The sequence below is a fragment of the Gopherus flavomarginatus genome, chromosome 6 (assembly GCF_025201925.1).
Source record: "Gopherus flavomarginatus isolate rGopFla2 chromosome 6, rGopFla2.mat.asm, whole genome shotgun sequence".
Taxonomy (NCBI): domain Eukaryota; kingdom Metazoa; phylum Chordata; order Testudines; family Testudinidae; genus Gopherus; species Gopherus flavomarginatus.
Window position 1 is genome coordinate 59751422 of NC_066622.1, and position 22299 is coordinate 59773720.

The following is a 22299-nucleotide window of genomic DNA, read 5'->3' on the forward strand; positions in this document are numbered from 1 at the left end:
AAGATAGTGCCCAAAAGGAAATCTTCTACTTTGATCAGGTAGAGAATACACCCATCACTGCTACTCAGATAAAGAAGGCAACTCGCGTTGGCCCAGTATTGTCCCAAGTTATGGACCTGGTGATGCATGGAAAAACTCGACAAACCTTTCCGGTCTCATCCGACCTTGTTACCTACATGTCCAGGAGGACGGAGTTATCGGTCCAATCCGGTTGTTTGCTGTGGGGGAGATGTATTATTATTCCACCACCACCGAGATCACAGATGTTAGAACAGCAACATTCCAGTCACTGTGGAATAGTGCACATGAAGGAAATTGCACAAAGCTATTTTTGGTGGCCTGGATTGGACAGTGCTATTGAAGAGAAAGCAAAAGCTTGTATGTCATGTCAGGGTATGAGGAATGCACCCCAGTGGGCACTCCTACACCAATGAGACTGGCCTGAAAACCCGTGGCAACGTATTCACATTGACTTTGCTGGCCCCCTTGAAGGAAGCATGTTCTTGGTGGCAGTAGATGCCCATTCTAAATGGCCAGAAGCCTCTATAATGCAGTCCACTACTGCAGAGTACTGTCCAAAAACTACGGGGACTCCTTAGTCGTTTTGGTCTCCCAGAAGAACTTGTGAGCGACAACGGACTGCAGTTCGTCTCTCAGGAGTTTCAAAATTTTATGAAGGCAAATGGGATACACCACATCACTTCAGCACCATATCATCCATCTACCAATGGATTAGCTGAAAGATTTGTGCAGACAATGAAACACGCTTTGAAATCAGCAAGGGGACAACACTCCATTCAAAAGCGTCTGGATACCTTCTTACTTTCCTACAGAAACACACCTCATGCTACCACCCAGGCATCCCCGGCCTTTCTAATGATGAGACGACAGCTGCGCACTTGCTTTGATCTGCTGAACCCTGACAGATTGTGCAACATCAGCAGCAACATCAAGTCATCAGACGTGCACCCAGAGCAAAAGACCGAACCTTTAGCCTGGGACAGCCAGTTTTGGCTCGGAATTATACTTCTGGAACTAAATGGGTCCCTGCCACGATCATCACTCAAACAGGACCTGTTTCCTACACAGTTCGGACTGCAGAGAATCTTACCTGGCGGCGACATGTAGATCAGCTGTTGCCAAATCATGCCAGTCCTCAGACACATCTGCAGTTGAGTGGTGTGACTTCACCTCTTCTGGTCAGACACTGACTCACGAATCACCTATTCCTGACTGTTCTTCTCCCTTACTGCCAGAGGCTGAGATACCCCTTTGCCCAGCATGAGCTGATACCACCTTCTCACCTGTTCGTGCTGCAGACCCTAAGCCCATGGTACTTTTGGGTGCAACAACACCAGAAGTTTGCCGTAATCCACCTAGAGACAGAAGGCCTCCTCATCGGCTGGATCTTTAGCTAGAGTGAACCCAGAGTTATGGGACAAAATAATCCCCGGGGTTTAGCCTGGAATGGAGGCAGTCTACCCTCCTTCTCTAGTCTAGTATCAGAGGGGTAGCCATGTTAGTCTGGATCTGTAAAAGCAGCAAAGAATCCTGTGCCACCTTATAGACTAACAGATGTTTTGGAGCAAAAGCTTTCGTGGGTGAATACCCACTTCGTCAGATGCATGTAGTGGAAAGTTCCAGGGGCAGGTATATATATATGCAGGCAAGCTAGAGATAATGAGGCAGTTCAATCAGGGTGGATGAGGCCCTGTTCTTGCAGTTGAGGTGTGAAAACCAAGGGAGGAGAAACTGGTTTTGTAATTGGCAAGCCATTCACAGTCTTTGTTTAATCCTGAGCTGATGGTGTCAAATTTGCAGATGAACTGAAGATCAGCAGTTTCTCTGCTGTACCCAGCAGCCTCCTACTGCAAGACAAACCCAAGAAAGAAACCAGCAGGACTCCACTGGCCATCACATACAGTCCCCAGCTAAAACCTCTCCGACGCATCATCAGGGATCTACAACCCATCCTGGACAATGATCGCACACTTTCACAGGCCTTGGGTGGCAGGCCAGTCCTCGCTCACAGGCAACCTGCCAACCTGAAACATATTCTCACCAGTAACTGCACACTGCTCCATAGTAACTCTAGCTCAGGAACCAATCCATGCAACAAACCTCAATGCCAACTCTGCCCACATATCTACACCATTGACACCATCACAGGACCTAATCAGATCAGCCACACCATCACCGGTTCATTCACCTGCCATCATAGGCAAGCAATGCCCCTCTGCTATGTACATAGGCCAAACTCTACAGTCGCTACGGAAACGGGTGAACGGACACAAATCAGATATTAGGAATGGCAATATACAAAAACCTGTAGGAGAGCACTTCAACCTCCCTGGCCACACTATAGCAGACCTTAAGGTGACCATCCTGCAGCAAAAAAGCTTCAGGACCAGACTTCAAAGAGAAACTGCTGAGCTTCAGTTCATCTGCAAATTTGACACCATCAGCTCAGGATTAAACAAAGACTGTGAATGGCTTGCCAATTACAAAACCAGTTTCTCCTCCCTTGGTTTTCACACCTCAACTGCTAGAACAGGGCCTCATTCTCCCTGATTGAACTGCCTCATTATCTCTAGCTTGCCTGCATATATATACCTGCCCCTGGAACTTTCCACTACATGCATCTGACAAAGTGGGTATTCACCCACGAAAGCTTTTGCTCCAAAACATCTGTTAGTCTATAAGGTGCCACAGGATTCTTTGTTGCCTCTAGTCTAGTGTGTGCTTTATTTAGGGGAGGTGTTCTTATTAGCGGGGGAGGAAAATGTTGTGTATTTGGTTGTCATGGCTTTTATTCCTATGGCAACTGAGTTAGATTACTAGGGGATAGTCCAGCCAGCTTCAGCCTGTTAGGCGAGCTCTGTGTCTGTAAATAAATGGTAGTTTTGTTAACTGTCTGCTGTCTGGCCTCAAGTGATTTCTTCCTAAACTTTCTGCCCCCAAGGATATAACACAAACCCAGCGTGGCTTCTCCTCCTCTTCCCCAGCTTGGTGCTTCTCCCCCTCCCTCCCCCAACTGCAGCTCCTGCAGGGGCCCAGGGCTTCTCCTCCCCCCTCCCCTCCCCAGCGTGGCTCCAGTCCATTCCGGGGCTTCTCCTCCCCCCACTCCAGCTCGGCTTCTCTCCCCTCCCCCATCCCTTCTGCCACTATCTGGAGCTTCCTCTTCCCATAACCTTCCATTGCCCCCAGCCCAGCCTAGCTGGGCTCCCTGGGGCACCCGATGCTGCTGTGGCCGAAGCCGAGCCTGGAGGGCAGGGAGCAGCAATTCATGAGGATGCCATGGCAGAGCTATCAGCCCGAGGTGTACGGGGCAGCCCAGGGAAGCGGGGCGGGCTGTGCTGCTGCTGGCCCCGCACCCCCCCCCACCCCGAACCCTGAGGCTGTTTGGAGGGGGACTCACTCAGCCTCCGCAGGAGCAGGGAGGGGGGAGCAGCTGACCTAACATCCCACTGCCCCCAGAGCCCCGCCCCCAGTAGCTGCCCCACCCCTTGCCTGTGCCAGAGCCCCGCCCCAGGAGCTACCCCGCCCCCAAGATCTGCCCCACCAACGGCCTGTGCCAGAGCCCCACCCCAAGGAGCTGCCCTGCCCCAGGCAGTGCCAGAGCCCCGCCCCCAGGCTCTGGGCTTTGTTCTCCTGCCTCCTTCTTCCCAGTACCCCACAGTCCCAGCTGCTCCCTCCCTGTGTCTGCAAACACTGCCCCGGGTGGGTCACTGGGGCTGACTCTGCTGGCTGAAGTAGCTTTCATCTCTGCTCACCTCGGGGGGAGAGGAGGGACGAAGAGAGGAGATGGTCCCAGGGTGTGAAAGCAAAATTAGGGGGCAGGGAAAGGGGGACTGTTTGGAAAGGTGGGTTTTTTGTTGGCGGGGGTGAGCCAGAGGGAGTCAGAAGTAGTTGGGCAGCAGAGGCTCATGGAAATTGAGGGGAACCCCCTGGGTGTCCCAGTGTTGGCCAGGGATTATACAGCGCCTAGCGGAATGTGGGGTCCTGATCTCAGTCATGGTCTGTGCAGCACCTGGGAGCCCTGATGTCTATTTCCTGATCACAGGCACTGGGAATGGACAGAGGGAAAACCTCAGCACCTGAAGGGTTAATGCAGCCCTGTGTGCAATCCCTGCTGGGTGGTGCTGCTGTTCTCATGAGGGGTTGGCTTAGTAGACCAACAACACAAACCCAGTCCCATGTGGTCTAGTGATCTGCATTCTTCGTTTTTACCGAAGTAGCCTGGGGTTCAATTCCCAGTGTGGGAATAGTGCAGAGCTTTTGCTCAGAGGGGAGGAAGGGCAAGGGGGAATGATCCTAGAAGTAGGGCATTTGGACAGTGTGGGGAGGGGATCCCAGAAGTTGGGGTGGGGGGTAGAGGTCTGAGGGGAGATCAGGGATGGATCCCAACATTGTGGAAAGTGGGCAGCATGGAGAGCCCAGGCCTGGCTTGGGGGCGGGGAAGAGTGACTCTGTCCTTCTAAACTCAGCACTGGCAGACTAGGCAGACTTGGAAGAATTACTTATTTGTTAGTAAATGTCAATTTCTGTGTAAACACACAACCCAATGGCAAAATATTTCCATTGATAATCATCAAAATTGACAGATGGGCAAAGTAAGAAACATGCTGCTTGAGAATTTATTCTGTTCTAATGCTATAGGGGTCCCTTCCGCCTTAGATGCCACCATGTGGGTGTTTCATTTCCCTCCCCATTTTCACACAAAGACACAATTTCCTTTGCATGGCTCCATGAACAGTAAAACCTTCCTGTGTCACTTGTCTGAGCCAGAGCATTCAGTTCAACTGAAACCTTCTCTCCTGCAATGGCAATGGTCAAACAGAGGGGACGTGGCCACCTTCACCCCTGGCAGTGAGATATTCCCTCTCCTCTTTCTTCAGGCTGCTGTTGTTATTCCATGAATCATCAAGGATGGAATAAAAAGCTGAGTTTACTCCAGGAAGAGGAAAGAAAGGAGCCACCAACTCCTTGAAAAATCTCAGTGCCCAGAGAATACCTGCTGCTGTTATTGGAATCCCTGATGTGTTGGTAGCTTGTTTATTTACACTGAGGATTGAGTCCTACTCTGTGCATCATGTCTGAGAATGAAAATCCTAACCCACCCTTTGAAATAACGACTGCAGCAGGACATGTTTATGTCCCTCTCCCAGAGCAGATAGACCGATGGAGAAATGCCATGAGTCCAGGGTAATACTTCACTGCGATTTTACCATTTCCACTCGCTAAACTCCCTCCCAACCTTCTGGGCTCCTAGAGCAGGGTACAGAGCCTGAGCCGAGATACGTATAATGCAACTTCAAAGACCAAGCCGCATGACCCTGATTAATCTGACATGGGCCAGCCATGGTGTTTCATTGCACTGTAGATGTATGCTAATGTTATATCTACACTGTGATTAAAACACGCAGGGCACCTGTCTCAAAGCCTGGCCAGCTGACTCGGGGTTTTGGGGCTTGGGCTGCAAGACTATAACATTACAGTGCAGACAGATGGGCTTGAGCCCAACCTCAGAGACCCCAGGAGGGTGAGGGTTTCTGAACCCAGGCTTCAGAGTGAACACAAATATCTGCACCACAGTTTTTAGCCCCTCAGCGTTAGCTCCATGAGCCCAAGTCAGATGACCCAGGCCAGCCATGCTGTCATCTTTATCCTAGCAGAGATGGACTCTACGGGTACATCTCCATTGCAATGTGAGCCCAGATGTGGCACGCTGTGCTCAGAGTAGCACCTTGAAGCCCCATATTCACCACTCTCATATAATGATGATACGGTTTGTACAAAGTCTGCCTGGTGAGGTATCATTTCAAAAGTCTTGAACTGTTGAACATTAACATTGTGTTGGTCTGTGTGTGTAGCACTGGCTGGGAAGTTATGAAGTTTGCTCTGTGTGTGTTACTGAGATATGTTATGAGGTTGGGAAATGCCCACCACCAGCCTTTCAGGTGTGACAATGGAGGAACCAGACTCGCTGCTGGCCCATGAAAGGGATCCACACTCCCAAGGACTATCCCAGGAACCGTGTACAATGCAGACTTCTCCGAGATAACACAGCAACACTGGGCACTGCTTGACTCACATCCTAGCAAAGGAGCTTTCTAGAAAGTTGGAAGGAACTATGAAAGAGGGGTAGAGACATCATAACTTGGCCTCTCTCCCCACAACTCAACAGCTGGAAACACACCTGGATGACAAAACTGATTCAGAAATCAGAAGAGAATAATAATAATGCATTCAAACCAAAGTCCCCAAACAGACTAGGGTATTGGTTTTTCAGCAGAAAATTTTCAGTTGGGGGGATTTTCTTTTCCCAGTCAGACTTTGCCAAGGGAAGCAGAGAGAAAATGTTTGAGCTGCCTCCTTCAGAACAGCTTGGCCTAGACACTAGCTCTGGTTCACTGTTGAAGGCCTTGCTCAGGATGCGAGTATTTTAAGAATTTGGGCAGGTCCCAGGGTGTTTGGGGGAGATTATGAGGATGTTACCTTTTGAGAGAAAATCTAAGAAATACAGGACTATAAAAAAACATTTTAGAAATGTGGGATTTAGACATTTTATTTACAGCAATGGGGGGTCTGAATTTCTCAGAAGGTTTTTGTTTGTAGGAAGCAACATTACTAGAGCTGTTATTGTACCAAAGGGGGAGATGGTTGTCTATAAAGGAGGGGTGAAGACCAAATGCCTCCAATGAGGATGGGATTCAAAGCCATGCGTGCAGAGCACAATGGATTAGCAGTTCATCACCTTAACCACTCGGTCACCTCACCTGAGCTGTCAGGAAATGGACAGGAAGAGAAATTTAAGGCCAGCAGAGATAGGGATATGATGGAGTTTTTAAATACTAAGCGTAAGCAGGGGCTGAATGAGCTCCCCACTCACATCTAGTGAGGAACTGGGGGAAAGACTTCAGGAACAGACCCTGTTTGCATAGACACACCTACTCTGCCTAGGTATGCAGCATGATGGGGCCGCTTTCCCAAAATGACCAGTTTGGGATGGTGGTGGGTTACAAATCACTTTAGGACTGAGTGGAATGAAAATGTTATTCTCCTTCCTGTATGAGTGAAGGGCAGCAGAACATACCTATTGCGTCCTGATGGAGGGGTAGGCACCTCTGGGCCTGAGCCAGCCCCTATGAAGGGCAGGGAGGGAGCACTACTCAGCAGCACTCTGTCCCAGCTCTTCCCCAACCCCACCCTCAGCCTGAGACTCGGGCTCCCAGCCCGGCGTCGACCCCTTTACCACTGTCCACACCCCTCTCCCCAGCAAGCAACAGCCCCACTCCCAGCCCCAGTTCTCGACTGTGGCTTCTGAGGGGCCACAGCCATGGATAAGAGGGCACAGTGTGAAATGTTTGGGGACCACTGGTTTAGGGTGACATCCTCAATCACTTCTCTGCCACCATGGGCAGCCCAGAGCTCTTTGAATACCTGCAGCGGCTGAGATTTAAAGGGCTCAGAGATCCCTGCGGCTGCAGGCAGCCCAGAGCCCTTTCAATCCCGGCCACAGCTAAAGCGGATGGAGTGGGGCTGGGATTTCAAGGGCTTAGGCTCCTCTCAGCAACAGCTCTGGGCCCTTTAAATCGCTGCCCCAGCCCCACAAAGCTCCAGATTCCCCCAGCCACCGAGCCCCAGGCCCTTTAATTTGACTCTGAGGGCTCCCAGGCACCTCTTCAGCTGGGAGCCCCTGGTTGATTTAAAATCAAGTATCACCACCCCACCCCCAACCTTCCTTTTTGAACCACAGCTGTTTTGGTGGGGCGGTGCTGGGGAAGGAGGGTTTGTTTCTGCAGGGCTGGGTGGGGTGTTTCCACCGGGCCGGGAAGTCCTGAGGTGGGGGTGGTTCCGCAGGGCCGGGGGGTTTCCGCCCTTAGCTGTTTTCTTTAGAGTAATGTGGCCCTCGCCGCTTTGCGAGTTGTGCAGGCAGGCTGACGGCATTCGCTGGGCTTCTCGCTTGTGTGGATTCGCTTATGGGTAATAAGGTTTGAGCTGCGATTGAAGGTTTTCCCACACGCAGCATTCGCAGGGCCTGTCGTCCCCTCCGCCCGACCGTGCATTCTCTGATGCCTAATAAAGTGTGAGCTGCATTTGAAGGTTTTCCCACACTCACGGCATTCGTAGTGCCTGTCTCCTGTGTGGATTCTCTGATGCCTAATAAGGGCTGCTCTTTGAGTGAAGAGTTTTCCACACTCACGGCATTCATAGGGCCTCTCCCCTGTGTGGATTCTCTGATGTTGAGAAAGGCGTGATCTGTAAGTGAAGTTTTTCCCACACTCAGCGCATGTATTTTTTTGCTTTTCCCTGCAGATTTCCTGCTGTATTCTGGTTTCCTTAAGGCCCTTCTGAGTTCCCTGACAGGAAATAAATTTATCCATTTTCTCCCCTGGCTGGTTTCCCTGCTCTTTTTCTGGTCTGTGCTGAACCTCACAGGATCTTCCCTGCTTGTGACTGCTGGACACATTCCTTTTCATTCTTTGCAATAATGCTCTGTGTTTATCCACTTGCTCAACATTTCCCTGCTGAGAATTCTGCTCCTCTTTCTCACACGTCATTGCATCACCTGCTGTGATAGAAACAGAAACCTCAAACAGGGATGGAAAGGGGAAGGCCAAACCAAAACAAGTGCTGGAGAGAGGTCAAATAAAAATCAGGAAATCAGCTCCCCCCAACAGGAGAGAGGAGGGGATCAATTCAGCCTTCACATCCCATCCAACTTCGCAGGGGGAAGGGAGAAAGCTACTGCCCAGTGTCTGCTAGGATCTATAGGAAGCCTTGAGCTATATTTACCCTGCCGATGCGACCCCTGCTATGGACAATAATGAACTGAGAGACTTCCCAAGACCTTTGTAGGGCATCCCAGATGTTTCCTTCAGGCACTTACAGATTCTGAGTTGGTTTAATGTTTCCTCATCTGTGTGGGGAGATCTCAGAATCTCTCTTTCCTCTGAACCCTGCAGCTCTGGGACCCATGGCTCTTCCCCTTGTTCCAGCTGGGAGATCACAGCACGTTGGAAAACCAGAAACCCTGCTCAGATGAAAGAAAACAAAGGAGTTCAGTTGATTTCATAAAACTTAATCATTAAAAACATTCTATTAATTTATCTTCAGTGCTTAGTGTGACCTGGTGTGCCTGGGGCAGTCCTCACTGAAAATGCCAAGGTCAGAGTAGGCTGAAAAAGGGAGAGCAGATGCTCCCCAAACTGGTGGTTAACACTGAAGTTAAACTCACTGACCAGTCACAAACTGTGCTTCTGATCCCACACACTGGTTAACGAGACTCTGAAAAAAGAAATCACACGGCCCCCTTTATTGCATGACAGTTTTCTGACTCCTAATCAGCAACTAGGTTCCATACAGTGAGAGTTATTTAAAAACTCTGCTCAGTGTGATACAGCATGGCCAGAGGGCAGAAGGAGAGTGATCCTAATTGGATCCAGGAAGTGGGTGGGTGGAAGGTTAGCCACATTACCCAGTCAGTATAGGTTTGGATCTCATCCAAAATACCATGCTGACAGCCAATTCTTTAGCAGTTAAACTAAATGTTTAGAAGAAAGAACGAATGAAAGAATGAAGTTAAATTCCATCCTTCCAGACTATTCTTTAGCATCTAAACTAAAGGTTTAAACGAAAGAAAGACAGAAAGAAGTTAAATGGAAAACCAGTCAGATACATTCCAAAATGGATATAACAGGTTCTTAGCAGTATTGGTGAGTTGCTGGCTTGAAAGTCTGTCTGGAACGCATCCACAGCTTGGATGGGTCATTCAGTCCTTTGTTCCAGGGTTCAATTTGTAGAGAAGTTGCTCCAGAGGTAGGAAGGGGGATTGAAGACAAGATGGAGATGATGCAGCTGCACTTTATATTCCTTTTGCCATGTGGCTTGTACTTCCTGTGTCCCAAACACAAGCTTCACAGCACATGGCATGGAAAAGCTTTGGAGGTCTCATTACACAGGCATACCCCAGCATGTCTTGCTGACACAATAGGTGTAACCTCTTGGTCCATGGGCTCATTGTACAGCTGATGACCCTCAATGGGCCATCAAACAGGCTAGGCAGTGTTGATGCCAATATGTCTGGGGGTGTCACCCAGAAACACTGCAGAAGTCTGGAAATACAGATATACCCTACATATCGGTAACTCACAATACAAGGGTGATAGAAACATACAAACAAAATTATCATACTTGGCAAATCATAACATTTTCATTGCCACTTTTCATGGCATACCTAGCATGATTCATTGCAATTTTATCAGATTATATTATTTTATTATTATACCAAAGGGTCTCACAATTTCATGCAGTCTCACACTTGCTAAACTAGTGAATTCCCAGGACCAGTTCCCCAGGTCCTTGAAGATGCCAAACATTGTGCTTATGAGGGATTGAAATACCCACATATCTGATGGGAAAACACACAAAGACACTGTGTCAGTCTGTACCCTTGTGTTCACTCTTCTAGAAAATTATGATCAATTTTGTACCCAGTATGGCTTGTGAGGTATCATTAGAAAACACATAACCTACTGAATATTATCCTCCTGTTAAAATGTGTAGTAACACTGTATGTAAAATTGTGAGATTTTACAGTATGATATTACTGAAAAAGTTTCAGTTCTGGGGAACACCCACAGACCAGTTCCTCAGAGACAGCAATGCAAACAGCTGGTCCAATAGCCATTCTCCTGCAGGGGGAAGGTGTGAAGACATTAAGGGCTGGTCTACAGTATGGGGGGAAATCAATCTTAGATACGCAACTTCAGCTACGTGAATAACGTAGCTGAAGTAGAATATCTAAGATCGGATTACTCAAACATCCTCACCGCGCGGGATCGATATCCGCGGCTCCCCCTGTCGAATCCGCAACTCGGTTGGGGTTGGTGGAGTTCCAGAATCGATATAAGCGCGCTCGGGGATCGATATATGGCGTCTAGATGAGACGCAATATATGTATCCCCAAACAATCGATTTTAACCCTCCGATACGGTGGGTAGTCTAGACGTAGCCTTACATTTCATCACAGGGACCTATTAAGGCTGTTGTGGAAAACAACCAGAGGACTGATTTTGAATCAGCTCAGCCTGAGGCTCTTTTCTTGGTTACAAGGACGCAGGGGGCGACAGCTATTGGAATACTGTCCCCGAGCTAAAAATCACACAAGCCTTTTACAACTTAAAACCACAAACAATGACACATACGTTGCACGTTAATTTCCTTATTTGGAATATATTGCAAAATATGATGCAGGTCAAAAGCAAGCTGAACAATCAGTTTTCAATATTTTTCCTTTCCTGTTATTTTTATTACACCTGCTGATATGGGAGCAAGACTCTCCATGTCTCAAGAAATGTCACTACCAACCTAGGCCATTTTCACATGCTAGGGTACAATCTAGATCAGTGAGAAGTTGTGTCATCTGTAATCCTGGGTGAGATTCAGAGTTCTGCTGCTGGAGTTCCCCTGTCTGGATACTCCCAGCCAGCGTTCAAGGATGCATTGAGTGTCTGAATGATAAGTAACCCTGGACCGGCAGCTCTGATTCCAGCCGCCTGTTTGTTACACCCCAAGCACATTCTGGTTTGGGTAGAGAAGGCTCAGGGTTTGAGAGAAGGCTGGGGGTAGGAACATTCTGTTCATTATGCTGGACCTAACCCCCAGTTTTACTTGAGTAAAGAGGAGATATTTGACATTGTATGATACTGCTCCTGTGCTCTGTTCCCAAAGTGTTCTGCAGCAGAGGAGGGTCTCTGGTAGTATGTGTGTCACTGGCCTATTGGGGTGATGCTGAAACAGGACAGGGTACAGATGGCATTGTGCGGGTGGCATGAACCTTCACTCTTCATTTCCCCTTCCAAGAACAGAAGGGACAGGAATCCTGACCCAGCAAGACCATCGTCTCAAAGTTCTCCTGCATGACATCCCTGCAGAGGGCTCTCTGAGTGGGGTCCAGCAGAGTCCCCTCTTCCCTGGAGAAATACACAGCCACCTCATCGAAGGTCACCGGCCCCTGAAAGAGCAAGAGTCCAACACTCAGTACCTGCTGACCCACTCACAACCCCACTAGTCACGCAACAGCAGCACCAAGGAAATTGAAGCTCCGGAAGGCACATGTTAACAGAGTCCCACCCCACCTTGCTTACAGCAGCCAGGAGGCATCAGAGGGTACAAAGAGAGAACCTTTGTGTCTCCCTGCTGACAGATAGAAGCAGGGTCTTCACATTTATCACATAGCTACTAGCCAGAGCTAAATATAGGAGATGGGGCTGTCTCTGGACCCTGTTAGTGGCTCCCTGGTAGGAATCCCAGCACTCTCCAAATAAAATATATGGAATAAAGGGGAAGTCAATAGTAAAGAATAGAAGTTAGAAGGTCAGAATTATAGTGCCCATTAACAAAGGTTTAGAGAAAATAGAGCCTATCAAACTAACGAGATATCCTTATTGGATGAGACCAAATGTTTAGTTGCCACAAATAGTATTGATGTAATATACCTAAACTTCTGTAAGGGACATGACTTGATCACCACAATATTTTTACTAAAAAAACTAGAATGATACAAAATAAACATGGCATACATTAAATAGATTAAAAACTCTGATAGTAAATGGGGAACCACGGTCGAGTGGATTTCTTTCTAGCAGGTTCCTGCAGGGATTGGTTCTTGGCCCTGTGCTATTTAACATTCTTATCCATGACTTAGAAGAGAGTACAAAATCATCACTGATAAAGTTTACAGTTGCCACAAAGATTGGAGTTGGTGGTAATTAATGAAATGCCAGGAGATTCAGGCTCTATCACTGGGAGTCTGGGAAGTTGTCCCAGCCCTGGCTGGAGGGTTATTTCCTGTTCCACAAAGAGGGGAAGTTCCATTCCCAACTTCTGTGCCTTGAAATTAGGACCTATCTGACACTACACCCCCATATTCATCATAGTGGTATGATTATAATATGATTAGGACATAATTATGATCTATTTTGTACAAGATGCATCATGTGTGGTGTCACTGGAAAAGTTCTGATTTGATGAATATGATTATCCTATTTGTGTGCACATATCATGTTCGTATCTGAAGTTATGGATATTGACTCTGTATCTGTATTTCAAATGTGTTTACTCTGGGTAACACCCACAACGAGCCTTTCAGGTACAACAATGAAGAAGCCAGACAGCGCTGATGGCTCAACAAAGACAATGGACTGTAGAAGACCTTAGCCTTCCTGTGAATGTTTCAGCCAGCCTAGGAGTCATGGCTACTATGACTCAGCAGGGCCTGTGACCAGACCACATGACACTAAACTACATTTTAGTACCTGTATTTTTCCACAAACTGGACTAGGAACTGAGTTTGGAACAAAAGGTTCCCACCATATGGAAAAGCTACATAAGTTGGGGTGTGACATCATCTCTTGGCCTCATTCCCCACACAAGAGAACTCCTGGAAACACCTGAGAAACAAAAACGGATGTGAGGGAAGTGCTGCTCCCAGGATCAAGAGATTTCTAGCTTGTGTATGGAAACTTGGGAGACTGCTTGTACCATCAGTCAGGGTGAGAAATTGCTAATTCAAATTATATCCATCTAGTATGTTAGGCTTAGTCTGAATTTTCGTTATTTGCTAAATAATCTGCTTTGATCTGTTTGTTGTCATTTGTAATCACTTAATCTATCTTTCTGCAGTTAATAAACTTGTTTGATGCTTTATCTTAACCAGCGTATTTTGAGTGAAGTGTCTGGGGAAAATCTCAGCTTGTTGTGCACATCTGTCCCATATCGAGGGGAAGGGGAACTATATTAATGAGCTTGCATTATAGAGATCCCCGTGCACTATAAGATGGTATAATTCTGGATTTATACTACAGCAAGTGTGCAAGGTGGGGGAGTGGGAAATTGGCTCTTGTCTTCTATCTGTCCTTGAGTGGCTTAGGTAGAGCACTCAGGTAGCTTAGTTGGCAGCATGGCGCCACCTGCTGTTGTGTTGGGTGATAACAGGCCCTGGAGAGGGTGGCAAAATCTCCAGCAAAGCAGTGTGAGAAGGGCCAGCTCAGCGTGAGTGTTAGAGGACACAGCAGTTCCCAGAAGCTCCACAAACTGCCACCTGGGGGTGAAACCCATCATGCCCTACACTACACAAGTCTCAGCAGGTTTGTCACATGCTGTCCCCTCCCTTTCTCCACCCGAGATATTTCCTGCTTCCCACCACCTCTAGCAATTCCCACCCTCTTATGCATTTACTGCTCCTCAACCTCCAAGCAGAGCCCACCACCACCTCCCTGATAATCTCTTACCTGAGCCAGCTCCATTGCAGCCATTTCCTTGCCCCTGGGAGGACGAGATGATCTGCAGCGAAACATGGATGTTATTCTCTGGCCTGCCGGGGTGAAAAGGGCAAGGTGTGAGAATTCAGACTAGGCTTTTGTCCATTCCACAAGCCGATTCCCCCCAGCTTTTCCCCTGCTAATGCATATTCTAGGTTCTGGCACACTGTGAAGCACAGAGTGACCTTATTCCAGTACAGGCCTAGCCCCCTCCCACCAGGGTGTAACCCTCTGACACATGGGGAAACCCTCCCAGTAACAGTCTGTCTCTTACACGTATCAAGTTTGCGGACAACACCAAGATGGGAGGGGTTGTAAGTGCTTTGGAGGATTGGATTAAAATTCAAAATGATCTGGACAGACGGGAGAAATGATCTGAAGTAATAGGAAGAAATTCAGTAGAGACAAGTGCAAAGTACTCCACGTTGGAAGGAACAATCGGAGGCCAGAGAAGAGCAGAAACAAAGGAGTCACTTTGGGGGATTCTCCCTGTCATTGTCCCCAAGGCAGCTGTCTCAGGTTTACAAAGGTGTTTCATGTTCCAGCCTTTATACAGTCTCTCCTGGGAGTGCCCCTTTCATGGACTGGGCCTAGTTTTAGTTTTTGGTAGTTAACAATCTTGGTTTATTGTTCATCTAACCAGTATGTGTGGATTGAAGTGTGTTGGAAACTCTGTTTGGGATAACAAGCTGGTGCATGTCATTTTCCAATGATGAAATGACAGACAGGCAGGGGAGTTTCAGTGGGAGTGCTGTTGGAGGAGCAGGTTTTTGTGGTTTTTGTAGTTTGTGGTGTTTGTGTGTGAGTGAGTGAGTGTGTGTGCAGGCTGCTAGGGGCTGTGTGCTGAGAGCGAGGCTGAGCCCTGAGTTGGGGGCGGGGCTTACCTGATTAGGGGTCCTATATAAGGAGCCAGGCACTCAGGCAGCGGCACAGTCAGCTGCAGCGGCACAGGAGGCGGCGAACAGAGCGGCTAACAGGGGAGTTTCAGTGGGAGTTTCCAGGGGGAGGTTGCAGGGGAGACCAAGGCAGAGGAACCGGGAAGGCAGACCAGGGAAGAGGCAGCGCTGCGCTGGTCGGTGGCCTGCAGTGCGGTGTGAGCTGTGGATTGCCAGGCACAGAGTTGCAGCGCTACGATGGAGGCAGAGGCAGCAGGTGCAGACACTCTGAGGATGACTGGGTGCGGCAGCTGCGGCATGTACATGGTCCTAGAGGGAGCACCTGAAAGGAGTTTCATCTGCATGAAGTGTCGTCTGATAGAGCTGCTGGAGGAAAAGGTAAGGGGACTGGAGATGCAAGTGGAAACTCTGGCTGAGTTTAGAAGGGGATTTGAGCAGATCATGGAACACAGACATGATGAGGCACAGGGGACAAGCTCAGGCGAGCGGACAGAAGCAGGACCTAAGGACTCTGAGGAGGGACTGTTGGGTGAGGAAAGTGGACGGTGGAAGCATGTCACTAGGAGAACCAGACAGAGGATAAGACGGGCCAGCGATGGACAAATAGAACTCAGGAATAGGTTTGCTGAGTTGGGAAATGAAGATGGAACACAGCGGGCTGCTGAAGGAGTAACGGCGAGGAAGAAGAGGCAAGCAGCTAGTCCTGCAGATGGAGGGGAGCAGTCAGTGGAGGCAACATCAAGTACGAGCCCTAGGAGGATGGTGAGGTCGAATACAAATCAGGAGGAATCACGGCCAGCTGCTGTGGGGGATAGACCGGAGAATCGCATTGTCACCAGGAAAAGGCAAGTCTACGTGATTGGAGACTCTCTACTGAGAAGAGTAGACAGGCCTGTAACTAGACCGGATCGGGAGAACAGAAGAGTGTGCTGTCTGCCGGGGGCTAAGATACAGGATGTGGACTTGAGCCTGAATACGATCTTAGCGGGAGCGGGAAAAAATCCGTTGATTATCCTTCATGTGGGAACGAACGATACGGCTAGTTACTCACTGGACTGTATCAAGGAGGACTATTTCAGACTGGGGAAGAGGCTTAAAGACATCGAGGCTCAGGTGATCTTCAGTGGGATTCTGCCGGCTCCTAGAGCGGGGCGACGAAGGAGGGACAAGATTATGGCGATCAACAGATGGCTCAGGGAGTGGTGTTATAAGGAGGGCTTTGGGATGTACGGTCACTGGGACGCGTTTACGGATAGACAACTGTTTGCTCAGGATGGACTTCATCTCAGCAAGGAGGGAAATAGGATTCTAGGATGGAGGCTCGCCGACCTCATCAAGAGGGCTTTAAACTAGAAAGTTGGGGGAGATGGTTGGGAAATGTTCGGGAGATCTCCACGCCAGAACATAACCTGGAGAGGGAAGTAAACAAAGTGAGCGGGGATACCCTTGCGGCCCCAAGATTTGATCCAAGGAGGAATAGTGGAGTAGAAACCAGAGTAACGGGTGATGCTGGTGGCAGACAGTTTGTGCACGACGGGGGAAAGAATGTCACTGACGCCAAACACCGAAAATTAAAAGGTTTGTACACTAACGCGAGGAGCCTAGGTAACAAGATGGAGGAACTGGAGTTACTCGTGCAGGAAGTGAAGCCGGATATTATAGGGATTACCGAAACCTGGTGGAATAGTACTCATGACTGGAGCACGGGTATTGAAGGCTATGTGCTGTTCAGAAAAGACAGGAAGAAAGGCAAAGGTGGGGGAGTAGCCTTGTACATCAATGATGAAATTAAATGTAGCGAAATAAGATGCGATGGAATGGATAAGACGGAGTCCGTCTGGGCAAAAATCACGCTGGGTAAAAAAGCAACTAGAGCTTCCCCTGAGATAGTGCTTGGGGTGTGCTACAGACCGCCGGGATCGGATTGGGATATGGATAGAGACCTCTTTAATGTCTTTAATGAAGTAAACACAAAGGGGAAATGTGTGATTATGGGGGACTTCAACTTCCCGGATATAGACTGGAGGACGAGTACTTGCACGAATAATAGGGGTCAGATTTTTCTGGATGTGATAGCGGATGGATTTCTTCATCAAGTAGTTGAAGCACCTACGAGAGGGGATGCCATTTTAGACTTGGTGTTGGTGAGCAGTGAGGACCTTGTAGAAGAAATGGTGGTAGGGGACAACCTTGGTTCGAGTGATCATGAGCTGATTCAGTTCAAACTAGATGGAAGGATAAACAAATGTAGATCTGCGATTAGGGTTTTTGACTTCTCGAGGGCTAATTTTAAAGAGTTAAGGAAATTAGTTAGGGAAGTGGATTGGACGGAGGAATTAGTGGATTTAAATGTGGAGGAGGCCTGGAATTACTTTAAGTCGCAGCTGCGGAGACTGTCGGAAGCCTGCATCCCGAGAAAGGGGAAAAGAACCATGGGCAGGACTTGCAGGCCAAACTGGATGAGCAAGCAACTCAGAGAGGGGATTAGACAAAAGCGGAAAGCTTACAGGGAGTGGAAGGAAGGCAGGATCAGTAAAGAAAGCTACCTTGCTGAGGTCAGAACATGTAGGGATAAAGTGAGGAAGGCTAAAAGCCGCATTGAACTGGAACTTGCAAAGGGAATCAAAACCAATAGTAAAAGGTTCTACAGCCACATAAATAAGAAGAAAACAAAGAAAGAAGAAGTGGGGCCGCTATACACTGAGGATGGATTGGAGGTTAAGGATAACCTAGGCATGGCCCAACATCTAAACAAGTACTTTGCCTCGGTTTTTAATAAGACTAGTGAGGAACCTTGCGATGATGGAGGGATGATAAACGGGAATGTGGATATGGAAGTGGATATTACTGCAACTGAGGTAGAGGCCGTACTTGAACAGCTCGATGGGTCGAAGTCGGAGGGCCCGGACAATCTCCACCCGAGGATATTAAAGGAACTGGCGCGTGAAATTGCGAGCCCGTTAGCGAGAATTTTTAAGCGATCGATAATCTCGGGTGTTGTGCCGTATGACTGGAGGATTGCTAATGTAGTTCCTATTTTTAAGAAAGGGAAAAAGAGTGATCCGGGTAATTATAGGCCTGTTAGCTTGACGTCTGTAGTATGTAAGGTCTTGGAAAAAATTTTAAGAGAGAAAGTAGTTAAGGACATAGAGGTCAGTGGTAATTGGGACGAATTGCAACACGGATTTACTAAAGGTAGATCGTGCCAAACCAATCTGATCTCCTTCTTTGAGAAGGTGACGGATTACTTAGATAAAGGAAATGCGGTAGATATAATTTACCTAGATTTCAGTAAGGCGTTCGACATGGTTCCGCACGGGGAGCTGTTAGTTAAATTGGAAAAGCTGGGAGTGAATATGAAAGTTGTAAGGTGGATAAGGAACTGGTTAAAGGGGAGACTCCAGAGGGTCGTATTGAAAGGTGAACTGTCGGACTGGAAGGAGGTCACCAGTGGAGTCCCTCAAGGATCGGTTTTGGGACCGATCTTATTTAACCTTTTTATTACTGACCTTGGCACAAAGAGCGGGAATGTGCTAATAAAGTTCGCGGATGACACGAAGCTGGGGAGTATTGCTAACACGGAGAAGGACAGGGATGCTATTCAAGAAGATCTGAACCACCTTGTAAACTGGAGTAATAGAAATAGGATGAAATACAATAGTGAAAAGTGCAAGGTCATGCATTTAGGAACTAATAATAAGAATTTTGGATATACGTTGGGGGCGCATCAGTTGGAAGCGACGGAAGAAGAGAAGGACCTTGGGGTACTGGTTGATAGCAGGATGACTATGAGTCGCCAATGTGATACGGCTGTTAAAAAAGCAAATGCGATTTTGGGATGCATCAGGCGGGGTATTTCCTGCAAGGATAAGGAGGTGTTAGTACCGTTGTATACGGCGTTGGTGAGACCCCATCTGGAATACTGTGTGCAGTTCTGGTGTCCCATGTTCAAGAAGGATGAATTCAAACTGGAACAGGTTCAGAGACGGGCTACGAGGATGATCCGAGGAATGGAAAAACTGCCTTATGAAAGGAGACTCAAAGAGCTTGGCTTGTTTAGCCTGGCTAAAAGAAGGCTGCGGGGGGATATGCTCGCCCTATATAAATATATCAAGGGGGTTAACGTTAGGGAGGGAGAGGAATTATTTAAGTTTAGTACTAATGTAACCACGAGGACGAATGGGTATAAACTGGATATTAGGAAGTTTAGGCTTGAAATTAGACGAAGGTTTCTGACCATTAGGGGAGTGAAGTTCTGGAATAGCCTTCCGAGGGAAGTAGTAGGGGCAAAAGACTTTCCTGGCTTTAAGACAAAGCTTGATAAGTATATGGAGGGGATGTTATGATAGGATCGTTAATTTGGGCAATTGATCTTGAATTACCACCAGACAGGTCTGCTCAATGGTCTGCGGGGAGATGTTGCATGCGATGGGTACTGAGTTGCTGCGGAGAACTCCTTCTTGGGTGCTGGCTGGTGACTCTTGCCCACATGCTCAGGGTTTAGCTGATCGCCATATTTGGGGTCGGGAAGGAATTTTCCTCCAGGGCGGATTGGCAGGTGCCCTGGAGGTTTTTCGCCTTCCCCTGCAGCGTGGGGCACGGGTCGCTTGCTGGTGGTGTCTCTGCAGCTTGAGGTCTTCAAACCATTTTTGAGGATTTCAATAACTCGGTCCTGGGATAGGGGTTGTATAAAATTGGATGGGTGGGGTTCTGTGGCCTGCCTTGTGCAGGAGGTCAGACTAGATGATCAGATTGGTCCCTTCTGACCTATGAGTTTATGAGTTTATGACTTCATATGAGCTTGAGTCGTTCAGTAGCATGCTGGACAGTGCAAGATGCACATTTCTGGGGGAAAGTTGGGCACTTGAGAATTTGCTGGTTTTCTCCTGAGGTGTAATTCATGAGTGGCTGTCTAGCAGCACTCAATACTGTGTAGCTGGGAGTTAGTTACATGCTGGAGACTGTGTGTTAATTGGCCAAGAGGGGCTGTTCTCGCGGGAAAACAGTGGAAAAGGCACCCCAGGCCAGAGAACTGAGGGGACACAGCTATTTAACAGCCCAGATTGTACTCAGGGTAATGTCACAGACACTCACTATGACAGAGCCTCTTACAACACAGAGAAAGTAAATCCATGTCCCAGAAATCGAAGACTCAGACAGAGGGCAAGTGTCCCTGGCACTGCTTCTTGCTGACAGAGAGGTTCAGAGACAGTGTGAGAATCCTGGGGAAGCTGGGAACAGGAAGCATGGGCTGGCGGGTTTCGGTGGAGAAAGGGAACAGGAAGGGCAGGGATATTACTGAATCCAGGATCTCAGCAGTGCTAGATGACAGGATAGCACATAGTGCAGCCCATTGGAAAACACAATCCCAACTATACATACAAAATGATGGGGCCTAAATTTGTTGTTTCCACTCAAGAGATGGATCTTGGAGTCACTGTGGATAGTTCTCTGAAAACATCCACTCAATGTGCAGCAGCAGTGAAAAAAAGTGAACAATGTAGGAAATAATTAAGAAATGGATAGATATGACAATATCTCATAGATCATATTTGTAAAAACAGCAAATAAATCCATGATACACCCACATCTTGAATACTGCATGCAGATGTTGTCACCCCATCTCAAAAATAGATATATTGGAATTGGAAAAGGTTCAGAAATGGGCAACAAAATGATTAGGGGTATGGGACAGTTATGCCAGGCCTAACCCCCAGTTTCACTTCAGCAAACAGGAGATATTTGACACTGTGCAATACGGCTCCTGTGCTCTGTTCCCAAAGTGTTCTGCAGCAGAGCAGGGTCTCCGGTAGTATGTGTGTCACTGGCCTATTGGGGTGATGCTGAAACAGGACAGGGTACAGATGGCATTGTGCGGGTGGCATGAACCTTCACTCTTCATTTCCCCTTCCAAGAACAGAAGGGACAGGAACCCTTACCCAGCAAGACCACCGTCTCATAGTTCTCCTGCATGACATCCCAGCAGAGGGATCTCTGAGTGGGGTCCAGCAGAGCCCACTCTTCCCTGGTGAAATACACAGCCACCTCCTCAAAGGTCACCGGCCCCTGAAAGAGCAAGAGTCCAACACTAAGGACTTGCTGCCCCACTCACAGCCCCACTATTTGTGGCAGAGAGGAGTGAATCAAATGGAAGCTCTGGGTGGATCGTAGTCAGGAGAGTCCCACCTCGACCTTGCTAAGAGTATCCAGCAAATACCAGGGTGAGGGGATGAAGAGAGAGCCCCTTGTCTCTCCCAGCATATCCATCACCCCACTATTAGCCACTGACTGATACAGGAGATGGAACCCCCAGCAGGGTCCAGGGAGAGCTCGCTGGTAGAACGCCCAACACCCTCCTCATTGTGAGGAGCGGGATATGAAGGGAGAGGCAGCTCCAATAAGCCTGACTCATGGGTGCCCCCTTCATATCTCACAGCAGCTGCTGGTTAGTGAGGTCAGGCTCCAGCACTAGGAGTCTGGTCAGTTTGACTAGCTCCATGTAGGTGGGCTATTTTCTTTCTTCACAAATTAGGGCATTTCCACCTCCAAACCTCCTGGGTCTGTTCCTAGAATCTAGGCCACTTAGTAAATAACTCCCAGCAGGTTTGCCACACCCTGGCCTCCTCCTTTCCCCACGCTGTGAATTTCCTGCCCCGCTCCAACCTCCAAACCAGACTCTGCAAACCTTCCCACCTCTGGTGTATTTGCTCTCCCTTTCCTCCAGTAGGAACCCACCAGCAACCCCCCGATAATCTCTACCTGGACTGACTCCACTGCAGCCATTTCTCTTCCCTGTCCCACGCCAGGCTGGGATGAGCTGGAGCAAAACATGGACGTCATTCTGCAGCCTATCTGGTGGAGAAGGGCAGTTGTGGGCGTTTCAGAACCGGTTTTAGTTAATTTCACATCATTATTACCCCAGGCCCTTTCCCTGCAGGCAGACACCCTAGATTCTGTCATGCTGGGAAATGCTCAATCTGTTTATTACAATTTAGACCTGGCCCCTCCTGCCAGGCTAAGTCCACAGACACATTTTTAACCTCCCTTCTCCCTTCCCTCATCTCTTCTCTGAACAC

The 22299-nt window shown here is 48.3% G+C and overlaps 1 protein-coding gene across 1 annotated transcript in view; it reads right to left on the reverse strand.

Annotated features, from left to right (window-relative positions):
- The window catches only part of LOC127054300 (zinc finger protein 707-like), a 1187881-nt gene extending 1166678 nt beyond the window's left edge, over positions 1–21203 (reverse strand). Inside the window, exons 1-3 of the mRNA XM_050960390.1 lie at positions 21163–21203; positions 14298–14380; positions 11660–12019 (exon numbers count right to left, since the gene is read on the reverse strand). Coding sequence (XP_050816347.1) covers positions 11852–12019; positions 14298–14380; positions 21163–21196 — 285 coding nt within the window. The 5' untranslated portion in view covers positions 21197–21203 and the 3' untranslated portion in view covers positions 11660–11851. The remainder of the gene's footprint in view (positions 1–11659; positions 12020–14297; positions 14381–21162) is intronic.
- Between the last annotated feature and the right edge of the window lie 1096 nt (positions 21204–22299).